This window comes from Syngnathus typhle, linkage group LG4 (assembly GCF_033458585.1).
Source record: "Syngnathus typhle isolate RoL2023-S1 ecotype Sweden linkage group LG4, RoL_Styp_1.0, whole genome shotgun sequence".
NCBI classification, from domain to species: domain Eukaryota; kingdom Metazoa; phylum Chordata; class Actinopteri; order Syngnathiformes; family Syngnathidae; genus Syngnathus; species Syngnathus typhle.
In genome coordinates this window covers 17,492,123-17,506,181 of record NC_083741.1, presented here as the reverse complement: position 1 = coordinate 17,506,181, position 14,059 = coordinate 17,492,123, and the positions used below count along the sequence as shown (strand labels likewise).

The following is a 14,059-nucleotide window of genomic DNA, read 5'->3' as shown; positions in this document are numbered from 1 at the left end:
TATAGTACCCCCCTTGTATCCCATAACGATCAACCTAATTGGTGACAAAAGCACCAAATGGTCCTGTCCGTTTAAACCAGAGTCAGGCTAAGTTGTGTTTGTATGTGTGTTCTGATGGCTGCAGTATTCTCAAAGGATCCTTGGCCTACTTCCAGCCTGGTATGGATCAATACAGTATGCGAAGCCAAGCACCATAGCCAATCTCATGCAGACACACTTTGTTGATGAGAGAGCACAAAGCTAATGGACTCTTTGTTGTGGATATTGAAAAAAAGAGTGCTGGTGAGACAACACTCCACACATCCCTTCACCCCTCGCTCAAAATGGACGTTCTCTCTATCCTTCACGATTGTGTCATTTCTCTTTCACAGCACTCGGAATTAATGGCTCTCCCAGATATCTGTTCGATGGTTTTACCTCCGTCCTCTCCTGTTGCACACGATGAATAAGCGTAGTCTAAAGTTAGCTTCTCTTTCTACGACATTTGAAAGGCATGCTTTGCAAAATTGGCCAATCCTGACAAATAGTATTTTTGAAAGATTTACGAGGGTTTGTAGTAATTTACAGTCTAACGCACTCTTCCAGATGGATCTGCTACGCCTTCATACATTCTTGGATGGATTCTTCCGACATCCTCCGCATGACATCACTCATCATATCTACGAATCCCATGACCTTGGGTAAAAGGAAAATAATCATAAGGTCGGCCGAGTTGCGAGTTGGATCCAGCGGAACCGTGTTCTTCTTGGCCAGGAACTGGGAATGCTCAGTAGTAAAGGTATCCTGACATACCGTAATTTTCGGACTATAAATCGCATTTTTTTTCATAGTTTGGGTGGGGGGGGCGACTTATACTCAGGAGCGACTTATATACATATATATGGGTTTTTTTCACTTTTTTGGGCATTTTATGGCTGGTGCGACTTATACTCCGATGCGACTTATAGTCCGAAAATTACGGTACCTATTGTCTCTGAATGAAGTAAGAATTACCGTAGATGGGCTGGTTAGTTGCCTGACCTGCATTTAAAGGGTACGAGTAAAAACGATCCTGAACCCCCCATGTTTTTTTTTAAATGAAAAAGCCTGCCCAAAAAAGCAAATAACCCGAGCATCGCAACATCTGTGTGTACATGTGTCAATAACATGCTCCACCTCTGCCAGCACTGAGTGTATTAATATTTCATCCACAAGGTGGAATACAGCAGTCTCCTAACAGACTCACTTATTCATTTAAAGGCATGAGAGCACACACGCACAATTTGCTGCCTGAGAGGGATCACCACAGCTATTAAAAATTGATTAGCTGTCATAGTATCATCTCCCCCCCCAAGGTCAAGTCTAGAGCCGCATGTGCATGCAAAATGTGGAGTGCATAGATGAGATGGGATAAAAAAAAAAAAATCTGCCTCTGTCCTCTAGTCATTGAAAACACTGAGAAATGGAGATGAGCCTGGATGAAAGGATGACCAGGAGCAAGCTTGAGGGTAAGAATGAAGAAGTTTAACCCTTTAGCTTTTGGTACCCCCCCCCCCCCTTTTAATTCCCCTTCTCGTATCACTAACTTTTATTATTTTTTATTATTATTATAAATATCAAATAAGCAGGTGATATGAATACTCAAACTCAATAGGCTGGTGTAACATTCTGTCCAAGGCACTTAATAAGGATTTACTATCAAATTAAGTGTCGGGCTTTGACTTGTAATTGCTCACGAAAAAAAATGGAGAAAAAGCAGTGGATCAATTTTTGCATAACATGACAAGTCACTTTGCTCTGTTGTCAAATTGTAAAATGGAATTTCGTTGACTGATACTTGTGTATCCCCCCCCCCCCCGTCTGTTTGATTTAATTACGGTGATGAGAGGGGGCACCTACGACCTTTAGGACAGCATGAATGGACCGTAACAATACCACAAGGGAAGATGAGATACACACGCCACTCAGGAACATCCTCCAAGGGCTTTGGATTAATTTGACATCTTTGGACGGTAGCAGGTTTCAGCTCCTTGTAACACACGTGCCCAGCGCAAGCTGCTGATTTCCCCCGGCTTTAAGTGTGACGTCTCAATCTGGTTTCTGACATATTAACATTGGGGCCAGCAAACTAAGCGTGTAGCACAAGATGAATCTTGCAGCCTTCCACTGGGGGATTTTTTTGCTCATTGTACATTTTTCAATGTACAATGTAAACATTTGAAATGCAAGGTGCAGTGTTGGGGTTGAGCAATGTGTGCAAATGCCATTGCAGCAAGGGAAGCCGGCCCCCACTGCCGGTGACATTTTTCCTGGAGAAATGTCACCCCGGTCATTTTGGTCCCCACGTTGGAGCATGCGAATGTGTATTAGATTAGCTCTCGGCAAGATGTGATTGATTTTGTATAACACAAGCTTGTTATGCTGGGAAATAGCAGGATATGGTTCTCGCTGAGAATCACTACAATTTCTATTCCACATCACAGCAGTAAGGTCTCGAGCACACTGCTGATACAGGAAATTTGAGAATAACGCCAAGCTCTAAATAAGGGAGTAATTTAGTTTTAGTATATATTTTTTTAAATCGAATCCAGGATGGAATGAGCACAACAGTCAATTCAGTCTACAAATTGTGTTTTATAATAATTGATTATTTCTAGGCTGAAGCATATTCGCAACAGTAGTTTAGAAAATAGATGGATGCTTGAATGGATTTTTCTGATAATGAAAACGAAACAACAGGCTGAGCCAGTTTGGTTAAATTAAGATGCTACAAGGCAGACGGTGTGTGTGTGTCGTTCTAATAACTGAGGAGACATCTGTCACTTTCATATGGAGATAAACTCGGGATGGAAGCTAGAAAACGAGCCTTAATTGATTGCACAAAAAAAAGGAATTCTTTAAAAATGTTGGTTTAGTGCCTAATTTTACTTACGGACAGCAGAGTGACAGAACTAAAATTAAATAACAGGCACAATTTATGTACACTATTATGCTTTCCGACAATGTCAATTAAAACTGAGCATTGGTGATGTATTATATCTAATTCAATTTGGCAGGTGCACCTCAGGGGTCACCAACTCGGGTCCACAAGGGTTCCTATCCACAATGTTTTGGAGGGATCTCAACACAACTGATTCAAGTGATCAGCTCCTTAGCAATCATTTCAATCAGGCATGTTGTGGGCGGGACACGTCCAAAACACACTGGATAGGTGCCCCGGAGGAACAAAGTTGGTGACCCATGTCCCCATATATCAGGAAGAAAATAAAGCCCAGGAAAAGGATTTACGTTCATTATTAAAACTTTTAATGCTGGGCTATAAAGTAGAGAAATACTGTTGAAGACTCTGACCAGAGGATAGCACTGTGATGCTTCGAGAAAACCGTGCAGGGCAAGTAAGTAAGGCTTGTTTGTTTCCATTTTAGTTTTAGGATGCACACATGTGGCCTCTGGAAAGAGACGACAACCTTTATATATCTCCGTATCACAATAGACAGGGTCTGTTTCATGTCTGTTTAGTTTTATCAAATGCAGTCATTTTGTCATGCCAATACAAATCCAACCTTGTGGGTGAACAGTCAGTGAGCCCATTGAATGTTCATGGAGGGGGGAGGGCGGGGGTCTAGAGCACTAAAAACTCATTACACGGACAATCGATATTGCACACACTTCAGCAGCATGAACGCCTCCTCAACCACATCTACAGGACGTACATGCACACATTTCATCAAGCGCAGGCTAGGATGACAGATGTCTTTTGTCAGCTTGAGCTATGTTACCATGGTAACCATTAGGCATATTTTGGTATGATACGGCAGAGGTGACACCGAAGAAAAGCATCCAGCTTAAGGTCAGGGTTGTGAAACATTCTGATACTGACATGCAACCAATTCATACTTGCAGTACTACTAGCAGTACTATAGGTCAAGTTTACCTTTAATGAAATAAATCCTGGCCAGTTTTCTGAAAATATCTCCATATACCTTTAGACATCAAACTGGTTTGTAAAAAAAAATCCAGGGACATGAAGAAAATCAACTTTTAAAATGTTTTGCTAAATTAGAAATATGAGAATTGAAGTGAATGAGAATTATCATTAAATAAATACATATCTTACCTTTCCGGGACCAGGAGTGTCTTTAATCTTATTGGCTGCACGGAGAAGGCAGGGAGGAGCTGGGGGCGGGGCTACCAGAAGGGCGGAGCTGAAATTGGTGGGGAATAATTGGCTGTCGCATGATGGTGACGCCGATGTCACGGGCAGCGGCACTGTTGGTGCAGCCTTCAACTTCTTCTTCTTGGATGTTAGATTCAGTTTCTGTGCAGCTCTGACAAGGAAACAACAAATTTGATATTGCTTCATTCAAACACAAATTGGTGTTTTTATTTATGAAGATCTGCTTGCCAACAAGGATCTACAATTGCATTCTTAAAGTTGAACAAGAATGTTAATTGCAGACTGGAAAATACACACGCACGTGCACACCCACACCGTTGTTGACACAAGTAGCAACATCTGGATGGGGAGTGGCTCATTTGCTTTCTTGTTGCTCTATTCCCTGTGGCGTTGTGCTCAAAGGGAGCCACTTTAAAATGATATTTATATTTCTGCTGCATCTATTCCCAACTCAGGCGCGCCTTTGTTCTTTTTAACTTCCACTTTCCAATCTCTCCTTCTTCCTCTCTGTCTGCTGCCCTTATTCACTCAACACTATCGTTTTTATCGTTTCTTGACTATCCCCCCCCAAGAGAGCACAATCGTCATCGAAGGTGTTGTTATAGTAGTCAGCACACTTGCATTACAATTCTATGGTTCCGGATTTGATTCTTAGCTGTGGTCTTTCTGTGCGGAGTTGCTTCATAATAGTATATTAGCGCTATTCAATTACATATTTTCCATGCACAGCTGAATTAATTGTGGGAGTTAATTAAAAAAAAAAAAAAACATTATTAACAAGTAATTGAGCCCTGAAGCAGTCGGAATCCTGCGTTTTGTCATTCTGCAGATATACTGTATGAACGTGAGGGTAGAGCGAGCGAGAGGACCTCCTGCCCTGGTGCACACTCGGTCAAAGAGCAATATCTCACATCATTGGCTTTCAATTAAGTGCAGCGGGTTACTGAGGTGCGTGCCAGGTGGAGGAGATGGGAAGGTGGCTATAGTGTGGAAATAATGGAGGGGCCATACTAGAGGAGCAATGTTGATTGGAAATTGAATTTTAGACGTTACTGTTTTTCAATAATGTTGGGGAAGTGCACCATTTTGAGAACAAAGAGGACATTTAGTGTGTACAGGATGCAACCAAGATTTACAGCTGACATCGGGGGGAAGGCAGACTACACCCTAAAGTGGTCGCCAGCCAGTCGCAGGGCACATCTGGAGACGAACAACCAATCGCACAAATATGCACACCGCCTATGAGCGGGAATTGGTCCCACGCTTCCCGCACATGAGCGACTTTGACTTCTTCAGTTTGATATTTTATATTGTTGCAACGTTAAATGGTTGTAGTAGGATGATGGACACGCCCTCACGGGACTGTAGAATCCTCCTCACGTCGAGGCATCACTTTACTATAATCCCCTTGTCAAATCCATCAGTTTGATAAATTGTCATAAGACATTCTATGTGCGTGCGTGTGTGCGTTCTGTGTGGTGTACATACACACACTTCGACATCTAATTGGCAGCGTTTGGAGACAAGTGGCCTGGGATTTGGCTGAGTGGATCTATTCCAATCTGACTCTAAAATGAAGGGTACTTGTTTTCCATCCATCGACTGCCTAACCCCATCCATCAGCCAGCCTCCATCCTTTTCATATATAACCCTCCAGCCCTCGGTTCCTTTTGTTCATTCCTCCACTCGTCTCCATCCTTCACTTCTCTGCTGTCCCCTTTTTGCTTCAATCCCTCTCACATCGCAATCAACCACCAGATCTACCTCTGCATTTTAATCCGCTCTCGCCAATTATTCTTTATCCTCTCGCGGCGCTCTCGTCTCGCCTCCCCTCAGTGACTCTTGCGGCTTCAGTGCAACAGCTCTTCAAAAATATTAAACGTCATGCTCAGGTTGAAATTGCAAGTACATTCCGACAAATACAAAAAGGATTTTAAAATTGAGGACTGGATTGTGGGTTTATAATATCACAACACATTATTGCATTAGACTTGTCTAAATCCCCAGATTCACAGTCAAATAGGAGCTTAAAAAAATGTTGGTACTATTGAGAAATGAAAAAATATATGAAGTAGGACTGAAACGATTAATCGTATAATTTGACCAATTCAATTAAGAAAAGAATCACACAAAGGTTTGCACTACAGCTAGACTAACTTACTAACATAAGTGACATGTGGGAGGTTTTTATATGATATGATTCTTGCATTGGCTCTTATTATAATGTCCAGTTGTATGTTTAAGATGTTGAGTAAGATTTAAAGATTTTCTATCTTCAACATTTCTGATTCTTTGCTAAATTCACCACCAAGTGTCATTTTGGTCTTAAAGAGGCATTATTGACAGTAAGAAGTACAAAGAAAGCCTCTCTCTCACTATTAGCTGTTCTCCTTCCAAAATAACAACACCTTTCCAATCCACTAAGTCACTTGGGACCAATTCATTTACTCTAGGACCTCCGGCTATGCACGCACACCAACCACACAAATCCCCAAAGAGGCAATCGCCAGAGCATGCAGTAAAAAATTCCTGCACTGATAGAAACTCCCTTCCCCCAGCAAGAACACACACACACACACACACGCACACACACACACATGGACCTAGCATGTACAGCATGTCTCCATCTTTTTACCCAGCGTCCCCAAAGGGCCACTGCAGCACGAGGGGGGGGGGGGGGGGGGGACGACAAAGCGTCACTGTGGTTTGAGAGTGACATATTCACGGAGCCATTTGCACTAATGAAAGATATTCGTCATACATGTATTAACGGCACGATGGAGGAGGTCAGTGTGGAGGCAGGAGGATTTAGAGAGGAACTTGGAAGGAAGAAAAGAAGCGAGGAGTGAGGAAAAGAGAAATGAAGGCGAGACAATGGCATCGGGCGACAAAATGGAAATGGGGATTTTGTGTGTATATGTGTGTGTGTGTCTAATAGGGGTGTCTGCATGCAGTTCACGTCTAGGGCTAAAGAGCATGGCAGCCATGGGATTTAGCAGCCTTGCATGGCTGCATCTACCATGAACACACAAAAACAGCAAAAAGGACTGCGTAAACAGTTTTGTGTTCACAATTAGCATTGTGTCTCACACACACACGTGTTTGATGTGTGCAGCAAATGGGGTGTGTGTATGGAGGTCACACTTGGAACAAAGGAACCACTTTGTCCCTTTTGACATTCTTAAGAAAAAGCGTCTGAAGATACACAATCCAATTACACGCCCACAAAGAGAAGCCAAATACACAACAACACACTTGACACCTGCAGCATTATACTAACTATGTGTTCTTTCAACGTAGACGTTGATGCTTGTAAGCGATCCCAATAGACAGCTGCTTGTGCACGGTTGGAATGTGAGCCAGATGTGTGTTGTGTTTGTGTAAAATGTCCTCCCGGTTCAAAGGTGAGCAAAGGAAAAACGAAAAAGACAGCATGATTACATGTTTGTGTGAGTTCCACTTGAATTTACAAGCTGGTCATGACACTTGAAGGGTTAAGAAAGTAATATCGGAGGAGTGTGTCAGTTATCTATAGACGGGGCGAAAAAGGACAATAAACACAAGAGTGACCTGTAACTGTATTTGTATTGCTTGCTCAATGTGAATCTCAACAGTGGCTCCTTGGCTGACACAATCACCGCCTTTGTTAGCATTTATTATTTAGTGTTCATTTTGAGCTTCCCATCCTTAGTCATCAATAATTTATCCTCCAGTCTTACTGGACGTGTGTCACAATGGATGTCTTCAGATTTAATGACATCTGAAAGATGATACTGTGCTTCATTTCTATAAAGTGCTGTTGCATGTAATGCTGAAATGAGTACATCTTACCTGGCAAAAAAAGAGGCCGCAGACGAACTGGTGGTCTGCGACGTGGTGTTGGTCGCCGCAGTGTGTGAGGGTGAGTTTGTGTGTGATGTTGAGTTGCTGTGTGAAGGTGAGTGTGTGTTGTAGCGGTTCAGGGCAGCCTCGGTCAAACCTTCTCTGGATGCATCTGACACCATCTGGGAGATCTAAGTTAGAGACAAGAGAGAAAGGAAGGATGAGGAGAGTTCATTTCCATCACAACCACTTTTAGGAAATTGTGTTTTTATACTTGAAAATGAAATGGGAGGAGAAAAAAAACAAAGGATTGAGGTACAAAGGACATACATACCAAGAAAATGAGTCTGTATGTGCTATATGTGAACCGCTTTGTTACAGCTGCAACTGTTGTAAAATGCGTTATATAAATACATTTGTATTGTATTGTATTGTATTGTATTGTATTGTATTGTATTGTATTGTATTGTATTGTATTGTATTGTATTGTATTGTATTGTATTGTATTGTATTGTATTGTATTGTATTGTATTGTATGGCAGCCATTATGCTGTTTCCAAGGCAACCCGGGAGATATGAATTATTATTTTTTTGCTTTGACTTGTGAGCTAAAATGTGAGGTATGACCATTGTGTGATAGCATTGACCTCAAAGTACATTACAAGCATCAGTTTGCCAGATAGTCAGCCAATGTGAAAAAAAAAACAGCTATGGATTATTGATTATTGTGCTTCCATTGCACTAATAAAAGGTCATTTTTCCTGCAACCATGTAAATGGATTATCCCTATGGGTAGCTAGTTTTGCATGTCCACCGCTGAATCCATGTGTGTGTGCTCGTGTGTGTGCATATTTATTGCAAAAAGGTTCACAGGGTCCAAGCATGCAGCTTGCTGTCTTGATAAATCACCTCTAGTAAATGAGATGCCTCTATAGTTTATACCACACTCCTCTGTGCATTGACGCCCATTTCCAGTCGCTCACTGAGCTTTCCACTACTGCATTATTTAAGCTTTGGTGACCACTTATTAGAAAACAGGTCTGGTGGGCAATGTGGAAGACCAACCAGGAAAGCCTATTCATCTTGTCCAGCGAGAAGAAAGGAATTTTCTAATACTGTATTGATTTTCATATATATACAATAATGCACAGATTGTGTGTCTCCACTCGAATTTGGCAACGGCAGTCGAATTTCTTTGTTCAGCTGGGCACAGTATGACATTACATTGAGATTATGGTTGAGTCTGAAAAGATTTCAACCCTGGCCAAATTTTACCTGATATGTTTTAGCTGGAAATGAGAAACACGAAACGGCCATTTTAATCTCCTACATTGTTAATGGTTGAACTGCGTAATGTTACAGTGGCTTGCAATAATATCAAGTGTAGCCTTCACTGCCAGTCAAATGTTTTGTCACACTTTCTCATGCTAATAGGAAAATGTGGGGCATTTTTAAAATTATTCTTATATGAATTTTGTTGCTCAACTATAAACAATAATTTACTTATCACTAAAAAAGAAATATGCACAATATGGACACCGATGACAACATTAGGTATACCTGCATGACATAATCAGATCAAGTATGAGTTGCACAAAAAAAACCACAAAAAATATACAGTAAACAACTGTAGATGACCGCTGTTTATGATACTGTCGAGTTTTTATATGCACCAAATCATGAAGTTGTTCAACGCAAACTCGCCGCAACATTGTGACCACTTCCACAATCTAATGAAAACCAGGAAAAAGGAGGATGCAGTACACTGTACACCAAGCCAAACTAGACAATCACAATAATAAATATATTGTTCTGTGAATTTTTTTTGACATAGTCAAAACTGAACATTATTATCCTTAAAAATGCTTCAATACAACTGGATATCTTACATCATTTCACTGAAATTGTGCAGGTGTTCCTAATATCGTGAACCGGCATTGGATTTGATGGATGTGACAACATTCCTAGGAGGTCAAAAAGTGAAAAAATCGCATGCTTATTCTATCAACCCTCCTCTTACTCCCTTCTGTTCTGTTCTTTCGTTTTTTAAAAACTGCACTCATTCATCTTCATTATGAGCCAAACTCCATTTCCAAAACATTCACCTTCCTCATCTGTCTCTCATAGATTTATTTTATTCTACCACTTGTTTTCAAAAGCGGGTCATGCTATCTCACCAAGAAATCTGGCCTGGAATTTAGAATGAAGAGTAATTTATCTGCATGCGTGTGGTCTTGTCTGCTATTATCATGGGACCAGATCCACCTGAAACCAATCTAAACGCTTTACTGCAGTGGAGACGGTGATGCACTAAAAAAGTACCGCTAACAATTGTGTGATTCCGATGGAGCTCAGGAGCTAGCTCTGTGATATTTCCAATGAAAGACATTTGCTGGAATCATGACAGGGAAGAGAAATGGCCTGGTGGCTATTCAAAGACAATTGAAAGAGGAGGCCATGGATCTGCTCTGCAGCAAATGTCTCAAGTTTGACAGTGCCTGTCCGTTATATTGAAATGTATTAACCATATCATCAAATAGATCCAAGCATTGGCAGTTCCACGCCCTTTCGGAGGAAACAGTCAGCATATAACATAGTGCTCTACTTCACTGGGGTACATTGGCTAAGGGGGACATTTGTTGAAGAGGTTCTGTGGAGTTGATAGCAGAAGGGAAAACCTTCATGGATGGCATGGTCTGCTAAGGAACCGAATGTACTGAACAAAAAGTTCCAAAGCCAGTGGCAGCTTGTCAATGTTTCCCTATGACATTGTCAGAACATAACTCAAACTAGAATTTTGCAATTTCTGGAGAAATTGCGTGTGAAGGCGAAATGTATGAATAACTTCTTCGGGGAATGCTGCCGAACGATGTTGAAACGTGTTGAATTACTTGAGAAATGTAGAATATTTGGAGAATTTGTGGCGAATTTCAAAATAAAAGATGTGAAGTTTTTGGTAAGTGGGAAGTTGTGGAATAGGTCGAAAAATGATGAACAGTTGAAAGTTGGAATGGGTTGAATCGGTTGAAAAATGTAGAAATGAGAAGGGAAAAAGGAATTGGGTGTGAATTTCAAAATAAAAGATGTGAAGGTTTTGGGAAGTTGTGGAATAGGTCGAAAAATGATGAACAGTTGAAAGTTGGAATGGGTTGAATCGGTTGAAAAATGTAGAAATGAGAAGGGAAAAGGGAATTGGGTGTGAATTTCAAAATAAAAGATGTGAAGTTTTTGAGGAGTGGGAAGTTGTGGAATAGGTAGAAAAATGATGAACAGTTGGAATGGGTTGAATCGGTTGAAAAATGTAGAAATGAGAAGGGAAAAGGGAATTGGGTGTGAATTTCAAAATAAAAGATGTGAAGTTTTTGGTAAGTGGGAAGTTGTGGAATAGGTAGAAAAATGATGAACAGTTGAAAGTTGGAATGGGTTGAATCGGTTGAAAAATGTAGAAATGAGAAGGGAAAAGGGAATTGAGTGTGAATTTCAAAATAAAAGATGTGAAGTTTTTGGTAAGTGGGAAGTTGTGGAATAGGTAGACAAATGATGAACTGTTGAAAGTTGGAATGGGTTGAATCGGTTGAAAAATGTAGAAATGAGAAGGGAAAAGGGAATTGGGTGTGAATTTCAAAATAAAAGATGTGAAGTTTTTGGTAAGTGGGAAGTTGTGGAATAGGTAGAAAAATGATGAACAGTTGAAAGTTGGAATGGGTTGAATCGGTTGAAAAATGTAGAAATGAGAAGGGAAAAAGGAATTGGGTGTGAATTTCAAAATAAAAGATGTGAAGGTTTTGGGAAGTTGTGGAATAGGTCGAAAAATGATGAACAGTTGAAAGTTGGAATGGGTTGAATCGGTTGAAAAATGTAGAAATGAGAAGGGAAAAGGGAATTGGGTGTGAATTTCAAAATAAAAGATGTGAAGTTTTTGGTAAGTGGGAAGTTGTGGAATAGGTAGAAAAATGATGAACAGTTGAAAGTTGGAATGGGTTGAATCGGTTGAAAAATGTAGAAATGAGAAGGGAAAAGGGAATTGGGTGTGAATTTCAAAATAAAAGATGTGAAGTTTTTGGTAAGTGGGAAGTTGTGGAATAGGTAGAAAAATGATGAACAGTTGAAAGTTGGAATGGGTTGAATCGGTTGAAAAATGTAGAAAGGAGAAGGGAAAAGGGAATTGAGTGTGAATTTCAAAATAAAAGATGTGAAGTTTTTGGGAAGTTGTGGAATAGGTAGAAAAATGATGAACAGTAGAAAGTTGGAATGGGTTGAATCGGTTGAAAAATGTAGAAATGAGAAGGGAAAAGGGAATTGGGTGTGAATTTCAAAATAAAAGATGTGAAGTTTTTGGTAAGTGGGAAGTTGTGGAATAGGTAGAAAAATGATGAACAGTTGAAAGTTGGAATGGGTTGAATCGGTTGAAAAATGTAGAAATGAGAAGGGAAAAAGGAATTGGGTGTGAATTTCAAAATAAAAGATGTGAAGTATTTGGGAAGTTGTGGAATAGGTAGAAAAATGATGAACAGTTCAAAGTTGGAATGGGTTGAATCGGTTGAAAAATGTAGAAATTAGAGTACAAAAACGGAATTTGAGAGAATTTTGGTTGAATTTCAAAATAAAAGATGTGAAGTTTTTGGTAAGTGGGAAGTTGTGGAATAGGTAGAAAAATGATGAACAGTTGAAAGTTGGAATGGGTTGAATCGGTTGAAAAATGTAGAAATTAGAGTAGAAAAACGGAATTTAAGAGAATTTTAGTTGAATTTCAAAATAAAAGATGTGAAGTTTTTGGTAAGTGGAACGTTGTGGAATAGGTAGGCAAAAGATGAACAGTTGAAAGTTGGAACGAGTTGAATCGGTTGAAAAATGTAGAAGTTAGAGGTGAAAAACGAAATTTTGTGAAAATTTGTCGGAATTTATAACGTGAAAACGTGAAATTTTCGAATTTGGGAATTTTGGGAATATCGAGAATCCTTCCGAATGTGATTAGAATGTGCTGAATGATGTGAATTTCAAATTGGAACGACGTAAATGTGAAATGTCGAATGTGCCATTAAGAATGAATGGGGAAAAATTTGTCGGAATTTGGGGAATTTTGCGGAATCGGAAAATATTCGGAATGAGAAAAATGGAAGCCACCCTTTCCTGAATATTTGGAATACGTGAAAAGTGGAATGGAGTGAATCGGATGAATTATGTGGACGATGAAACGGGACAAAAAAGTGAGGAGAATAAAATATAATAACTAGAATTTTGCAATTTCTGGAGAAATTGCGTGTGAAGGCGAAATGTATGAATAACTTTTTCGGGGAATGCTGCCGAACGATGTTGAAACGTGTTGAATTACTTGAGAAATGTAGAATATTTGGAGAATTTGTGGTGAATTTCAAAATTGAAAGTTTGGAATATTTTGTAAGTGGGAAGTTGTGGAATAGGTAGGCAAAAGATGAACAGTTGAAAGTTGGAATGGGTTGAATCGGTTGAAAAATGTAGAAATTAGAGTAGAAAAACGAAATTTTGGAGAATTTGGTTGAATTTCGAATTTGGAATTTTTGGTAAGTGGGAAGTTGTGGAATAGGTAGGCAAAAGATGTACAGTTGAAAGTTGAAACGGGTTAAATCAGACAAAAAACGAAAAAGTTAGCGCAAATGTAGCTATTTGGGCCACTCAGTGTTGAAATAAGGTCACTTCCGGTTTGATTCGGGTCACTTCCGGTCTAGTTTGGGTCACTTCCGGTTTATTTGGGTCACTTCCGGTTTAAAACAGGTCACTTCCGGTTTAGCTGAGGTCACTTCCGGTTTATTTGGGGTCATTTCCGGTCTAAATAGGTCACTTCCGGTTCATTTGGGGTCACTTCCGGTTTGATTTGGGGTCACTTCCGGTGTACCAGAGGTCACTTCCGGTCTATTTGGGGTCACTTCCGGTTTATTTGGGTCACTTCCGGTTTAATTTGGGTCACTTCCGGTTCGTCTGAGGTCACTTCCGGTTTATTAGGGGTCATTTCCGGTCTAAAAAGGTCACTTCCGGTACATTTGGGGTCACTTCCGGTTTGATTTGGGGTCACTTCCGGTTTACCTGAGGTCACTTCCGGTCTAT

At 40.2% G+C, this 14,059-nt stretch overlaps 1 protein-coding gene across 2 annotated transcripts in view; it reads right to left on the bottom strand.

Annotated features, from left to right (window-relative positions):
- The window catches only part of kif26ba (kinesin family member 26Ba), a 58,153-nt gene that overhangs the window by 16,139 nt on the left and 27,955 nt on the right, over positions 1-14,059 (bottom strand). For both annotated transcript variants that reach the window (XM_061276131.1, XM_061276130.1), the window contains 2 exons: positions 7,988-8,169; positions 4,097-4,307 (listed from right to left, as the gene is read on the bottom strand). In XM_061276131.1, the coding sequence (XP_061132115.1) occupies positions 4,097-4,307; positions 7,988-8,169 (393 nt within the window). The remainder of the gene's footprint in view (positions 1-4,096; positions 4,308-7,987; positions 8,170-14,059) is intronic.